Genomic DNA, 16443 nt, shown 5'->3' with positions numbered 1-16443 from the left:
AGCAGCACTCCTTAAAAAAAAAAAAGTAGGTAATATTACTAGCTTCATTTTACAACTTAATAAACTGAGGCAAGAGCAGGCCGATCACTTCCCAACACATCGCGTCTAGGGGTTACAGCCACTTTTCCCACCTGAGCTGGCAGGACCCAAGCTCCAGCTCCCTGCCGCCGCGTAGCGCTGCTCCCGCCCTGCGTGGCCTGGGCAGCCGCGCTCCATCTGCGCATGTGCATCCCCGCCTTCTCCAGCTGGCTCGTCCTTCCCAGGCCTCCATCCCCTCGTGGGAGACAATCGCTGGACTCCAGATCAACGCGACGTGAGAGCTGGGGGTCAGTAGGAGAGGCCGGGCGAGGGCCAAGGGCCGCTGCCGCGCGGCTCAGGGAGCGGGCGGAGGCGGTTGGTGCCAGACGGTGGAGAGGAGGCCCCGCGACCCCGCGGCTAAACTCCAAGCGCCTGCAGCTCCGGCAGGGATTAAGGGGTGGAGAGCAGGGGCGTCTCTCTCAGGTGAAGTGGCCGGGCCCTGCGCGCTAACACAAAGACACAGGTTCGCAGGGTCCGCACGTGTCCAGCCCCTGCGCTGAGCGGAAGGCGCCGCGCGTCCGTGCGGCCCTTAGTGGGGAATGCGCGTGCGTCAACGGAGCGGACCAGCGGGAGAGGGGCGGGGGGACGGGCTACGGGGGAGATCTCGTGCGCGTGCGTGACGTCGTGCGTGCTGGGCGTGGGCGAGCTGTGTGCGTTGGGACCGCGGGAGGGGGCGGGGCTGCGGGCGAGCGTGAATGCGCCGGTGGGAGCCGGGATAAATGAATTACTCAGGCAAGGTAACTGTCGAGAGACTGGTTTCTTTCCCTGTAAAATTCGGATATCTGGAATACCCGCGGCATTAGGTGGTTCTGAGCATTTACATTTTCTTAGGTGCTACTGTATTTAATTGTTATGCATGTAATACGTAGTCCTCTGGGAGGGTTCCAGGACAATTCACTTTGTGCCTGATTTCCTCACACTTAAAATGGAAGAGTGAAGGGGCTGGAGTAGCTAGCTTCCAAAACCCTCTCCCGGGTCTAACGTATCCAGATGCCAAGTTAGTACTTACTATGTGTTCGTTTGTCGTTATGTATAATCATGAAGCCGTCGAAGGTTGTGTAATGGTGGAAGGTCTGGGACAGGATTAAGAAGACGCAGGCGAGCTGGCAGAAGGGTGGGCACGAGGCAGGCTGCACAGGAAACTCTTCGGGGAGTTTGTGAGGGCAGGGTCCAGGATGAAAGGCTCACCAGCCACAGCTTAGGAAATTCTGTCAGCACCCTTCCGTACACACCCCCTATGCCCCTCCTTCTCCCTTAGCTCTTCCCCAGGGTGAGCTGCTCTCAAAGACGTTCCATACCCGGTGGCAGGCATCTGGAGGGATGCTGAGCTTCTTGCTCTCCTGGTCTGATTCACACACAGAATGGTAGTGCAGGATGGTCCTTTTATGCTTGCTTATTTATTTATTTTACCGTATTTGAAAGGTGAAAAAAAAATTGAGTCTGACGTGACTGGTTCAGATCATGCAATTTGTTAGTGGCAGAAGCAAAATTGAAAGTCGGGTCTGCTATTATTGGGTCACGCTGTCTGCTTTGTCATTGTTAGATCAAAGATACTTATAGCAAGTTAGAACAAACATTTAAGAAAGTTTGTGTTTGCCCTAAACACACCCATCCCTTTTTTACAGGTTTCTTGGATTATCTGACCTCAGAGGATTAGTGGTATGAACAGGTAAACAGATAAACAATACAGCTTGAGTATTTTGTTTCCTACAATGTCACTATGACAAAGCCATAGAGTTTCCTCTTTAGATTACCATTATTTATTAAACTCATCCTCTCATATTTTTTATTTTTCTGTGTCACAGAACCTAAATTCTTAATATATCAATAAGAAACAAATGTTTACATTCACTGAAAAGTGTCATGTCTAAATTCAACATATATTGGGATCACACATGGACATGTCAGTATCTCATGTGTGGAGTTATATAGGCAGGTGAATCCAGGAGCTGCCAGGCAGGCCAGATCTCACTTGATGTCTTCCTTTCTTCTCCCCCAGCTCCAAGAAGAGCAGAAAATGAACAAATCTTCGGTAAGTTTTTTGTTTATTTCCACTGTTTTAAAATGGGTTTTCTGAAGTTTATAAGGATTGTTGTTGTTGTGTGCCGTCAAGTTGATTCTGACTCATAGCGACCCTCTGGGACAGAGTAGAACCTGCCCCATAGGGTTTCCAAGGAGTGGCTGGTGGATTCCAACGGACAACCTTTTGGTTAGCAGTCTGAACTCTTAACTACTTTGCCACGAGGGCTCCTTATAAGGATTAGTATTTTTTAAATGGAAAATTAGAAGCTGGCAAAAACTAACATTATGGGAAATACAGCTAGAGTAGCAAATCAAAAGCAGGAGAGCCGGCAAAATTAAATCCAGGACTTTTGATTTTACAGAATTATGTCAAAGTTATTGTAAAATTTTCTCCAAACTTTCTAACAGTAAGCCTGAAATAAATGCAGTATATTACCTGTAGTCACTTCTTATTGGAACAGAGCATGGTGCCAAAGCAGAACTCAGTTCATGTACTTTGCAGGGGACTAAACATTGAGAGGTTTGAGTAGACAGCTCTCTTATGGCTCTGCTTGGTCCGAGAATAAAATCTTGAGGATCTGGAGAAATGGAAGGACTACATGTCTTCACAATAACTCTCCATAAATGTGTCAGCTTAGTTAACATATAAGACAGTTCTGGCTTATGTTTCTGCCGTTTACTTTTCAACTTGATGAATGCAGTCTCGTGCCTTCACCACCAGTCACCTGAATCAGTTCTGGAAAAGGCCACCAGATTGTAGGCCACCAATGGATTTTTTTTATCTTTACTTGACCTTTCTGCAGCATTTGATACTATTATCCATGGTCTCTGTTTTGTTAAAGTCTCCTCTGTTGATGTCTGTAGTACTACCCTCCAAGCTCTCCTTTTTTAACTCTGAGGATTTCCTCTCTATCCCTAGTGGAGTCATCTTTTTCCTTTTACCCCAGACATTCCTTATCCCCACCCAGGTTTCCATCCTTGGTCCTCTGCTCTTCTCAGTCTACCTGTTTTTCCTGACTGATTTCATCTCTCTGTTTTCCTTTTTTTCCATAAAATATTTTTGAGTTGGTGTTGTATTAACATGGTTAAAAAATTAAATGATACAAAAAGATGTAAGTTTTTAAAAAAAGATGTAAGTAAAACTTTGTACTCACATGCTTTCTGTTCTTCCTACTTCTTAAGCAGGGTGACGTTTATTTATCACGTAAATTAAGAGCCTTTCACTGAGAGTGAAAAAGGTACTATAAATGTATATGCTGGGACAGTTGGTATGTTTGGGGGCAGTCTCAGACAAACTGGAGTGTATTATCATCCTGTAGGATACCCATTTGTTTTCTAGTTTCTTGTTTGTCCTATCAGTATATCTTTATCCAGTTCAAAGAAGATATGTGTGCATATTCTTATATGACTCCCCTTTTAAAAATGGAATCCATTATCATTAGGGCTTCTCAAAATGAGATGCACCTATGAATTGCTTGGACCTTATTAAAACGAAGATTCTGATTTAGTAGATCTCGGAGCTCAGGACTCTGCCTTTCTAATAAGCTCCCAGTTGCAGCTAATCCTATTACTCAGGGAACCACACTTTGAGGAGCGAGTCTATACGCTATTTTCCGGTGGTGTTTTTTTCTTTTTTAAAAAAGTGTGTCCTAGGGATCTTTTTTATCTCACAACATGGATTGATTCTTCTTTCTTTGTCACAGTTGCATTGTAATTCAAGTATGGATGTTCCATAGTTTATTAAAACTATTGCAGCCTTCTGTTGCTACCAACCATGTTGTAATGAATAACCTTGTAATATGTGTATATTTTTTATTGTGGGAAAATATACATAACATAAAATTTACTATTCTAACTGTAATTCAGCAGCATTCAGTACATTCACAATGTTGTATAACCATTAAACCCCTTGTCGTGGCTTTGATTCCTACTCATAGCAACCCTGTAGGACAGAGAGGAACTGCCCCATGAGGTTTCCAAGGCTGTAATCTTTACAGAAGCAGACTGCCACATCTTTCTCCTGCGGAGCAGCTGGTGGATTTGAACCACTGACCTTTTGGTTAGCAGCCGAGCACTTCACCACCGCACCACCAGGCCTCCTTGTGTAACCATGACTACTCTCTATTTCTAGATCTCTTTATCAGCTCAAACAGAAACTCTATCCTATTAAGCAATAAGACTCCATTACCCCTTCCCCGCAAACCCTAGTAACCTGTATTCTACTTTCTGTCTCTCTAAATTTGCCTATTCTAAATACTTCTCATAAATAGAATTATATCCAATGTTTATCCTTTTGTGTTTGGCTTATTTCACTTAGCATAATGTCTTCTAGTTTCATCCATCTTGTAGCATGTATCAGAACTTCATTCCTTTTTATGGCTGTATAATATTTCATTATATGGATATACCACATTTTCTTTATCCATTCATCCATTGATGGACGTTTGAATTGTTTCCACCTTTTAGCTATTCTGAATGATGCTACTGTGAACATCGGCGTACAAATACCTGTTTGTGTCCCTGCTTTCAGTTTTTTGGGGTATATACCTAGGAATAGAAATGCTGGGTAATACGGTAATTCTATGTTTAACTTTTTGAGGAACCGCCTACGTGTTCCACAGTGGCTGTACCATTTTACATTCCCACCAGCAATGTAGGAGGGTTCCAATTTCCCCACGTCCTCTCCAAGACTTAGTTATTTTCCTTTTTTTAAATCATAACCATCCTATTAGGTGTGGAGTGATATCTCATTGTGATTTTGATTTGCATTTGGAGCGCAGTGGATAAACTCTTGGCTGCTAACCCAGATTAGCCATTTGAACCCACCAGCCACTCAAGCCCCATGGGAGAGAAAACCTGGTGATCTGCTCCCGTAAAGATTACAACCTAGGAAACCCTTTGGGACAGTTCTACTCTGTCCTATAGGGTCGCTATGAGTTGAAATAGAGTCAGTGGCATACAACAGTGGCAGTGGCTAATGATGTTGAGCATCTTTTCCTGTGCTTACTAGCCATTTGTGTATCTTCTTTGGAGAAATATTTTCAAATCCTTTGCCTGTATTTTAATTGAGTTGTTTGCTTTTTTGGTGTTGAGTTGTAAGAGCTCTATATATTCTGGATATTAATGCCTTTTTAGATGATTTGCAAATATTTTTTCCCATTTTGAGGTTATCTTTTCACTTTCTTGATAGTGTCCTTTGGGTGCACCGAAGTTTTTAATTTTGATGAAGTCCAATTTATCTATCTTTTCTGTATTGCCTGTGCTTCTGGTGTCATATCTGAGCATCTGTTGCTACATCCAAGGTCATGAAGCTTTTTCCCTATGTGTTTTTCTAAGATTTTTATAGTTTTAGCTCTTAGATCTAAGTCTTTGATCGATTTTGAGTTGATTTTTGTATATAGTATAAGGCATGATGCCAGCTTCATTCTTTTGCATGTGTATATCCAGTGTTCCCAGCACTGTTTGTTGAAAAGACTGTCCTTTCCCCATTAAATAGTCTTCACATCCTTGTGGAAAACCATTTGACCGCGTATGTGATGGTTTATTTCTGGGCACTCTGTTTTATTCCGTTAGTCTAGATGTCTCTTCTTATGCCAGTACCGCACTGTTTTGAGTACTCTAGTTTTTTATTAAGTTTTGAAGTAGAGAAATGTGAGTCCTCCAACATTATTCTTTTCAACATTGTTTTAGCTATTTGGGGTCCTTTTAAAATCCAGATGAATTTTAGGATGGATTTTTTTATTTCTGTGAAAAACACCCTTGGGGTTTTGGTAGGGCTTGCATTGAATCTGCAGTTGAACATTGCTTTAATATTAACAATATTAAATCTTCCAGTCCATGAACATGGAATGTCTTTCCATGTATTTTGGTCTTCTTTAATTTCTTTCAACAGTGTTTTATAGTTTTCAGCGTACATGTCTTTAACCTCTTTAGTTAAATTTTATTCGTATTTTATTCTTTTGATGCTACTGAAAATGGAATTGTTTTCTGAATTTCCTTTTTATATTGCTTATTGCTGGTGTATAGAAACCCCATCTGATTTTTCTTTGTTACTTTTGTACCCTGCAAATTTACTAAATTCATTGATTAGTTGTAGTAGATTTCTTGTGGATTTTTGGGGATTTTCTGTACATAGGATCATGTTATCCGTGAACAGAGATAATTTTACTTCTTACTTTCTGATTTGGATGCCTTTTGTTTCTTTTTCTTTTCTAATTGCGCTAGTTGGAACTTCAGTACTATGTTGAATAAAAATGGTGAAAGTTGACATCTTTATCTTGTTCCTGATCTTAGGGGCAAAGCTTTCAGCCTTTTCACCATTGCATATGATGTTAGCTATGGGCTTTTCATATATGGCCTTTATCATGTTGAGGAAGTTTCCTTCTACAATTTATTTGAGTGTTTTTATCATGAAACGATGTTGGATTTTGTCAAATGCTTTTTCTGCTTCAGTTGAGGTGATTTTTCCCCCTTCATCCTATTAATGTGATACGTTAATTGATTTTCTAATGTTCAGCCACCCTTGCGTTCCTGGGGTAAGTCCCACTTCAACATGGTGTATAATCCTTTTAATATGTTTTTAGATTCAGTTTACTAGTATATTGTTGAGAATTTTTTCATCTGTACTCATAAAGATTATTGGCCTTTGATTTTCTTTTCTTGTCATGTCTTTGGCCTTGGTATCAGTGTAATGCTGGCCTTACAGAATGAGTTAGGAAGTTTTCCCTCCTTTTCAATGGGAAGACTTTGAGAAGAAAAAAAAATAACCACCAAACCTGTTGATGTCGAGTCGGTTCTGACTCATAGCGGCCCTGTTGGATGGAGTAGGACTGCCCTATAGGGTTTCCAAGGCTGCAGTCTTTACAGAAGCAGACTACCCACATCTTTCTCCAAGGAAATAAGTAAGGAGCAGCAGGTGGGTTCTAACTGTCGACCTTTCGGTTTGCAGCCTACGACTTAACCACTGTGCTAACAGTGCTCCTTACTTCGAGAAGGATTGGTGTTAATTTTTCTTTACATGTTTGGTAAAATTCACCAGTGAAGCCATCTGGTGTTGGGCTTTTGTTTTTTTGGAGGTTTTTGATTCAATCTTCCTTACTTGTTATAGGTCTGTTCAGGTTTCTTTTTCTTCTTGAGTCAGATATTGTAATTTGTGTGTTTCTATGGATTTATCCATTTCGTTTATCGCCATCACCAGTTGCCATTGAGTTGACTTTGACTCATGGTGACTCCATGTGTGTCAGAGTAGAACTGTGCTTCATAGGGTTTTCAGTGGCTGGTTTTTCAGAAGTAGTTTCCCAGGCCTTTTTTTGAGGTGCCTCTAAGCGGACTCAAACTTCCAGCTTTTCAGTTAGCTGCGGAACACGTTAACTATTTGCACTACTCAGGGACTCCCCATTTCGTCTAGGTTGTCCAATTTGTTGTTCATAGTATTCTCGATTTTATTTCTGTAAAATTGGTAGTGATGTCCCATTTTCATTTCTGAGTTTAGTAATCTGTTTCTTCTCTCTCTTTTTCTTAGTCTAGCTAAAGGTTTGTCCGTTTTTTTTTATCTTTTCAACGAATAACTTTTGGTTTCATTGATTCTCTCTATTTTTCTATTTTTTCTTTCATTTCTCTCCACTGTATTCCTTATCATTCTCTTCTTGTTGCTAGCCTTGCATTTAGTTTGCTCTTTTTTTTCCTAGTTCCTCAAGGTCTCAAGTTAGGTTATTGACTTGAGATTTCTCATTTTTTAACGTAGACATCTACTGCTGTATATTTCCTCTTAACGTAGACATCTACTGCTGTATATTTCCCTCTGAGCACTGCCTTCATTGTATCCCATAAATTTTGCTATCTTGTGATTTTGTTTTCATTTGTCTCGTATTTTCTAATTTCCCTTGTGATTTCTTCTTTGACCCATAGTGTGTTCTTTAGTTTCCACGTATTTGTGAGTTTTCTAGTTTTTCTTCTGTTACTGGTTTCTATCTTGATTCTATTGTGGTCAGACAGGATACTTTGGATGATTTCAATCTCTCTAAATTTATAACACTTATTTTGTGGCATACCATATCATTTATCCTGGACAAGTTTCATGTGCCCTTGAGAAGAATGTGTATTTTGCATTTGTTGGGTGGAGTATTCTCTATATGTCTGTTAGGTCTAGTTGGTTTATAGTGTTGTTCAAGTTCTCTATTCCTATTTTAATCTTCTGTCTAGATGTTGTGTCCATGTTATGGATTAAATTGTGTTCCCCCAAAATATGTGTTGTAAATCCTAATCTCTGTACCAAAAAGGGCTCTGTTGGCACAGCGGTTAAGCACTCAGCTGCTAACTGAAAGGTCAGTGCTTCGAACCCACCAGCCGCTCTGAGAGAGAAAGATGTGGCAGTTTGCTTTCATATAGATTACAGCCTTGGAAACCCTATGGGGCAGTTCTGCTCTCTTCTGTAGGGTCATTATGAGTTGGAATCAACTGAATGGCAATGGGTTTGGTCTGGTTGTACCTCTGGATGTAATCCCATTTGGGATAGGTTTTCTTTGTTACGCTAATCAGGCCATATCAGTGTCAGTGTGTCTTAAACCAATCACTTTTCAGATATAAAAAGAACACATTAGGCACAGAAGCAGGGAAGCACAAATGGAGAAAGATTGATACCATGTGGAGATCCCCAAGGAACCAAGGAAGAGAAGCTGAAAGAGACAAGGATTTTCCCCCATAGTGGACAGAGAAAGCTTTGCCCTAGAGCCAATGCTCTGAATTCAGACTTCTAGCCTCCTAAACTGACACAATAAATTTGTGTTGATTAAAGCCACCCCCTTATGATATTTTCATTACAGTAGCACTAAGAAACTAAGACATATATTGAAAGTGGAATACTGAAGTCTCCAGCTATTGTTGTAGAACTGTCTATTTCTCTCTTCAATTCTCTTAATATTTGCTTCATATTTTGGGGGACTCTGGTTTCATGTATTACATCTTCTTGATGGATTGACCCTTTTATCAATATATATAATGTCCATCTTCGTTTCTTGTAACAGTTTCTGACTTAAAGTCTTTTGTCTGATATTAGTATAGCCACATCAGCTTTCTTTTGATTACTGTTTGTATGGAATATCTTTTTCCAGCCTTTCACTTTTAACCTATTTGTGTCTTTGAATCTAAAGTGAGTCTCTTCTAGACAGTGTATCATTGGATTATGGCTTTTTTATGTTTGAGTGTGTCATTGTGCCTATCTCTGCCTTTTCATAGGAGAATTTAATCTGTTTACATTTAGAGTAGTTATTGATAAAGATTGACTTCTGCCATTTTGTTATTTATTTTCTTCATGTCTGATGTCTTTTTTTGTCTTTCATTTCCACCTTTACTGCCTGTTGTATTTAGTTGATTTTTTTTTGTATTTCATCACTTTGTGTATATATGTGTATATGAGTGTATATGTTTTTAGTGGTTACCATGAAGATTAAAATTAACATCCTGAAGTTGTAACAGTCTAGTTTGAGTGGGAGCTCTGGTGGCGTAGTGGTTAAGAGCTTGACTCCTAACTGAAAGGTCGGCACTTCAAATCCACCAGCCACTCCTTGGAAACCCTATGGAGCAATTCTTCTCTGTCCTATAGGGTCGTCATTAATCGGTACAGACCCAACGGCACCCAACAGCAACAAGTTTGAATGGATTCCAGCTTATGTTCAGTTTCATGTAAAAACTATGCTCCTATACAACTCTGCCCCCTCTTTATGTTGTTGAGATGAATTATATCTTTATATATTGTGTGCCCAATAACATAGATTTATAATTACTTTTTCTGCATTTGGTTTAAAATCATGTAGGAAATAAAAGTAGAGTTACAAACCAAAAATACAATAATAACTGGCTTTTATATTTACCTATGTATTTACCTTCACCAGAGATCTTGATTTCTTCATATGGCTTCAAGTTTAGTATCATTTTCATTAGATTCTAGATTTCCCTTATTTGATAGATTTCCCTTATTTCTTGCAAAGCAGGTGTTGTGGATTGAATTGTGTTCCCCCCAAAATATGTATTGGAATCCTAACCCCTGTACCTGTGGATGTAATCCCACAGATAATAGGGTTTTCCTTACTATGTTAATGAGGCCATACTAGTGTAGGGTGTGTCCTCAACCTCTAATCACTTCTGACATAAAACAAGCACAGTAGACACAGGAGCAAGCACAAATTGGTGAAGGTAGATGCCATGTGAAGATCACCAAGAAACGGACAAATACCAGGTTTACAGAAGCTGAAAGGGATAAGGATCTTGTCCAGAGCCAACATAGAGAGAGAGCGCGCCTTCCTATATAGCCAGTGCCCTGAATTTGGACATCTAGTTCCCTAAACTGTGAGAAAATAAATTTTTCTTCTTCAAAGCCACCCACATGTGTTATTTCTGTTACCGAAGCACTAGATAACTAAGATGGTCTCCTGGTACAAATTTTCTGTACTTTCTTTATCTGAGAATCTTTTAATTTCTTGGTTTTTGAAGAATACTTTTGCCAGTATTCTTTTTGACAGGTTTTTTTTTTTTTTTTTTAGTACTTTAAATATTTTATCCCACTGCCTTCTGGTCTCCATGGTTTCTTTTTTGTTTTTGAAATAATAGTTTATTGTGTTGTGGGTGAATGTATACATAGCAGTTAAGGTTCACATTCAACACAAGTTTTTCAGTAATATTGGTTACATTCTTCACAATGTATGAACATTCTCATTGTTTCTATTCTGGTGTTCTGTTTCCACTAATCTAGTTTCCCTTCCCCCTTACCTTCTCATCTTTGCTTTTAAGTAATTGTTGACCATTTGGTCTCATATAGATGATTTTTTAACAGAGCACAGTACTCACAGGTGATGTTCTTTATTTTGTGAGCCAGTCTGTTGTTTAGCTAAAAGATGACCTCAGTGGCTAGTTTAGGTTCAAGATTTAAAAAATATCGCAGGATAATAGTCTCAGGGAGTCTTCAGTCTCAACTGGTCCAGTAAGTGGATTTTTTAAGAATATGAAGTTCTTTTCCCCATTTTTCTCCCATTATATCAGGATCCATCTCTTGTGCCCTGATCGGAATGGTGATAGTGGTAGCCAGGCACCATCTAGTTCTGGTCTCAGGGTAGATAAGGCCATGATTTGTGTAAACTATTAGTCCTGTAGCGTCTTTGTTTTCCTTCTTCCTCTTTTGCTCCAGATGAGTAGAGACCAATAGTTGTATCTTAGGTGTCCTCTTGCAAGCTTTTGAGACTCCAGACACTACTCACCAAACTAGGTTGTAGAACATAAACTTTGTGAATTACAGTCATCCCTTGGTATCCGTGGGGGATTGGTTCCAGGACCCCCCACGGATACCAAAATCTATGGACGCACAAGTCCATTATATAAAATGGTGTAATATTTGCATATAACCTATGCACATCCTCCTGTATCCTTTGAATCATCTCTGGATTACTTATAATACCTAAAACAATTTAAATGCTATGTAAATAGTTGTTATACTGCTTTGTTTAGGGAATAATGAAAAGATGTGAGGTGAACAATACTCAATGCATGCTGGAGAGAGACTGAGGATTTGTGAAATGGGAGGCTACAGCAGGGTATGCCTACACATCATTTCATTTGTATGGATTCAGCATAGTGCTCAGTGCATGGCAAATTCAAGTTTTGCTCTTCATAACTTTTTTCCTGAATATTTTTCAATCCATGGTTGGTTGAATCTGCGGACGTGGAACCCACGAATGTGTAGGGCTGACTATATATTATACCAGTTGACTGAGTTATCCCATGAGACCATGGTCTTAAGCCTTCAAACCCAGAAAACCAATCCCGCAAGGTTTTTGGTTATGTCTGAGAAGTATCTGTAGCTATGCCCCCATGTCTGTTATCATATATGTGAATATATGTACACATATACAGGTGTATACACATACTGTGTTTTTACTCAAATAACGTGCATCTTCTGCGTTCGTTTGCCAGCCAAACCCTCCTCCCCCTGAGGCACCCTCACAAGTGCCACCATGCCAATCCTTTTCTAAATATTGCTGTAAAAACAATTTGCATAGCACACTTAGGAAAATACCTCTCAGGGGGAGGTCATGGCTGGCAAATGCAGAAGCCACATGTTATTTGCGTAAAAATACGCTACATATGCATACACCTTTATATACAAACGTGTAATGTATTTTTATGCAGATAACATGCACATTACATGTTTTTTTGTCAACTGTGCAACCCCCTTGCACATTATTTTTCTAGACGTGCTATGCACATTATGTGGGCATGTTATTTACGTGGGTGCATTACTTGTGAAAAAGTTCAGTACTCACTTATACGTGCCAGCACACGTGTCTTCATAAATACATATATACTTGCACATACGGTTTTTGCAAAATTATATATGCCATAGCAATTAACAAAAAGTTTTTTCTTCTGTACATCTTGGTGACATCGTTTACCATGGTCAGATTGGCACACATCACCCTCATTCTGTGTTACCTTTCCCATCACCAAAAATAACAAGTGGCTACAATCTAGAGAGTGAATCTGCCTCCCCTCCCCCACTTCCATGCGATAGATCACTTTCATAAAGCCATTTTCACCATGGTTTTGTAACTCTCATTAAATGGATGGGGCTATGCAAATGAAGTACTTGTGGCCCACTAAAGGGATTGGATAGCTTGCTAATAATGTAAATAAGGTGCACAGCACCCTTGTGGGGATGGGTTCATGCAAATAAGGTGTATGGAATCCTAAACAAGGGAACTGGTAAGTTTTGCCATCCTACTAAGCTTAAAATGAGCCATCCCAGAGGTGGGAAGTGGGAACCTCACAACCATCAAGAAAGAAGAGTCAGGAGTGGAGCATGTTCTTTGGATCTGGGGTCTGTGCTGGGAACCTCCTTAGACTCAGGAGACAGGGAGAGAGCTGTAACACTGGAGACACCGAGAAGCAGCAGCAGAGAAGTGGTGTCAGCAGAGGCAGTAGAACCAGGGGACCAGCAGGAGGCAGCACGGTGGGCTTCCCGGCTCATGGAGCGAGAAAGCTGAGTGCCTTCGGGCAGGAGGCTTGCTGGAGGATTGGAGTGCTTCCAGGCACTTGTAGGCAGAGCTAGGCTCACCAACCCACGACCCACAGAGCGAGAGAGCTGAGCGCCTTTGGGCCGAGACTTTCTGGTGGAGTAGGGTGCCCACGGGCACTTACTGGCAGTGCTAAAGAGCTTTGTGTCACTTGCCTGAGCAGGGCAGAGGCTGGACCGAGGGGCCGAGGGTCAGAGAGAGGCCTGCCTGTGGACATGGCTGAGAAGAGGCTATCCTGATTGAAGAACTATATCCTGAGCCTTCCTGAACCTGAACTGTAACCTGTTACTTCCTAATAGAACCCATAAACATGAGTATTGTCTGTGAGTTCTGTGTTACCATTGCAATGATGTATCGAACCCAGGTGAGAAGTAGAGAGTGCTGTGGGAGGTATGGTTGGTGTCAGAACTGGTAAAAAGGAGAGTGGAGGCATGTCTGAACTCTGCTTCATAGGAATCAGCCTTTGGCCGTTGATCTTGATTCTCCTTCCCCTTTGTGAGGTTGGAGGAGGTCAGATGCCCTCACTGCATCATTTTTACACACTTCTTCCGCTGGTAACCACTAATGGACATTAGTTTCTGTATATTTACCTGTTGATGTCATTTGATAAAAGTGAGAACATACAATATTTGTTTTTTGTGATTGATTTATTTTACTCAATATAATGTTTTCCTGGTTCATCCATGGTGTAAGTTGTTTCAAGAACTTGCTTTATCGTTGAGTGATAGTCCAATGTATGTATGTACAAAATTTTTCTTATCAGTTTATCCATTGATGGGCACTTAGGTTGTTTGCATCTTTTTGCTGTTGTGAGTAGTGCTGCAATGAACATAGATGTGCATATGTCTGTTCCTGTCACTTCTGTTAGATCCCTAGAGTATATACCTTGGAGTGGAATTGTTGGGTCGTATGGAAGATCTACCTCTAGTTTTTTGAGAAACTGCCAGCCTGTTCATAATGGCTGTACCATTCTGCATTCCCACCAGCAACGGATGACGGTTCCAATTTCTCCACATCCCCTGTGTTATGGATTGAATTGTGTACCACAAAAATGTGTATCAGTCTTGCTAGGCCATGATTCCTAGTATTGTGTGGTTGTCTACTGTTTTGTGATCTGATGTGATTATCCTGTGTGTTGTAAGTCCTAACTTCTGTGATGTTAATGAAGCAGAATTACAGGCAGTTATGTTCATGAGGCAGGACTCAATCTGTAGGAGTAGGTTGTATCTTGTGTCAGTCTCTTTTGAGACAGAATCGAGCAGAGAAGATAGGGACCTCATGCCACCAAGAATGAAGAACCAGGAGGGAGCGTGTCCTTTGCACCCAGGGTCCCTGTGCTGAGAAGCTCCTAGGTCAGGAGATCAATGACAAGGAGCTTCTCCCAGAGCCGTTGGAGAAAGAAAGAGAAAGCCTTCCCATGGAGCTGGCACCCTGAATTTGGATTTCTAGCCTCTAGACTGAGAGAATAAACATCTTGTTTGTTAAAGCCATCCACTTGTGGTATTTCTGTTATAGCAGCACTAGATAATTAAGATACCCTCCAACAATTGATATTGTCCCCCCCGCCTTTTTTTTTTTAACCGTAGCTATCCTGGGTGGGAGTGAAATGATATCTCATTGTGGTTTTGATTTGCATTTCTTTGATGGCTAGTGACATTGACATCTTTTCATGTGTTTGTTGGCCATTTGACTATCTTCTTCGGTGAAGTGTCTGTTCATGTCCTTTGCCCAATTTTTTATTGGGTTATTTGTCTTTTTGCTGATAAGTTGTAGAAGTTTCCTTTAAATTTTAGTTATTAAAACAGGTATCGGTTGTACTGTCTGTGAAGATTTTTCCCAGTCTGTAGGGTGTTTCTTTACTCTTTTGAAAAAAGTCTTTTGATGAACATGAATATTTAACTTTTATGAGGTTGCACTTATCTATTTTGTTTTCTGTTGCTCATGCATTTGTTGTGTTTGATAATCTATCATTGAAAAAAATTATGTCCCAAAGCTTTGCTCCTATTATTTTCTTCCGAGAAATTTGTTTTAGATTTAACATTTTAGGTCCTTGATCCACTTTGAATTACTTTCTGTGTTTGGTGTGAGGTATGGATCTTGTTTCATTTTTCTGCATGTGGAAATCCAGTTTTGCCAGCACCATTTGTTGAAGAGACTGTTCCTTCCCCATTGAATGGATTTGACGCCCTTGTTGAAACTCAATTGACCATAGATGTTTGGATTTATTTCTGGGTTTTCGGTTATATTCCATTCTATTCTGTGTGTTTGTCATTAAACCAGTATTAGGTTGTTTTGATTACTGTAGCTATGTAATATGTTTTGAAGTCATGAAATGTGATGCGTCCTACTTCGTTGTTCTTCAGAATTGTTTTGGCTATTCAGGGTCTCCTGTCTTTCCATATAAAATTGAGAGTTAGTTTTTCCATTCTGTGAAAAATGCTGTTGGAATTTTGATCAGGATTGCCTTGTGTCCGTAGATTGCTTTGGGTAATATTGACATGTCGACTATGATATTTTTATGCAGATAACATGCCTTCTGCATCTGTTTGCTGGCTATGCCCACCCCTCGTAAGGTATTTTTGTAAGCGCACTAAGCTAAATTTTTTGGACAGCAACATGTGGAAGAGGATGGTATAGGGTAGGTCGCAGTGAGAGGGTGCTGATGGCAAACAAACGCAGAAGGTGCATGTTATTTATGTAAAAATGTGTTATATTAAGTCTTCTAGTCCGTGGAGATGGAAATGTCTTTCCATCTGTTTAGGCTTTCTGTAGTAGGTGCATGTTATGTACATAAAAATATGGTATATTGAGTTTTCTAGTCCATGAAGATGGAATGTCTTGCCATCTATTTAGGCCTTCTTTAGTAGGTGCATGTTATTTGCATAAAAATATGGTATATTAAGTTTTCTAGTCCATGAAGATGGGATGTCTTTCCACCTATTTAGGCCTTCTTTATTCTGTTTCAGCGGAGTTCTATGATTTTCATGTATAATCTTTCACATCCCTGAGTAAATTTATTCCCAGATATTTTATTCTCTTCAATGCTATTGTAAATGGAGTTTTCATACTCTAAGATTTCTCTTTGCTGATGTATGGAAACCCAACTGATTTTGTGTGTTGACCTTGTATTGTGAAACTTTGCTAAATTTCTCTATTAGTTCTAGAAGTTTTTTTTTTTTTTTTTTTTTGGTAGATTCTTTGAGAGTTTGTATAATGGGATCATGTCATTTGTGAATAGAGATAGCTTCACCTTTTCTTTTCCAATTTGGGTACCTTTTATTTG

At 40.0% G+C, this 16443-nt stretch overlaps 1 protein-coding gene across 3 annotated transcripts in view; it reads left to right on the top strand.

The window, feature by feature from the left end:
• Positions 1–205: 205 nt before the first annotated feature.
• ZNF248 (zinc finger protein 248) overlaps positions 206–16443 on the top strand; it is a 52884-nt gene continuing 36646 nt past the window's right edge. For 2 of the 3 annotated variants that reach the window (XM_023724870.1, XM_023724872.1), the window contains exons 1-3: positions 206–326; positions 1704–1747; positions 2078–2110. In XM_023724870.1, coding sequence (XP_023580638.1) covers positions 2096–2110 — 15 coding nt within the window. In that variant the 5' untranslated portion in view covers positions 206–326; positions 1704–1747; positions 2078–2095. The remainder of the gene's footprint in view (positions 327–1703; positions 1748–2077; positions 2111–16443) is intronic. The other variant, XM_023724871.1, reaches the window with a different exon arrangement.

This window comes from Trichechus manatus, unplaced genomic scaffold (assembly GCF_000243295.1).
Source record: "Trichechus manatus latirostris isolate Lorelei unplaced genomic scaffold, TriManLat1.0 scaffold00265, whole genome shotgun sequence".
NCBI classification, from domain to species: Eukaryota; Metazoa; Chordata; class Mammalia; order Sirenia; family Trichechidae; genus Trichechus; species Trichechus manatus.
The sequence above is the reverse complement of the archived record's forward strand: the minus strand, read 5'-3'. Positions and strand labels throughout refer to the sequence as shown.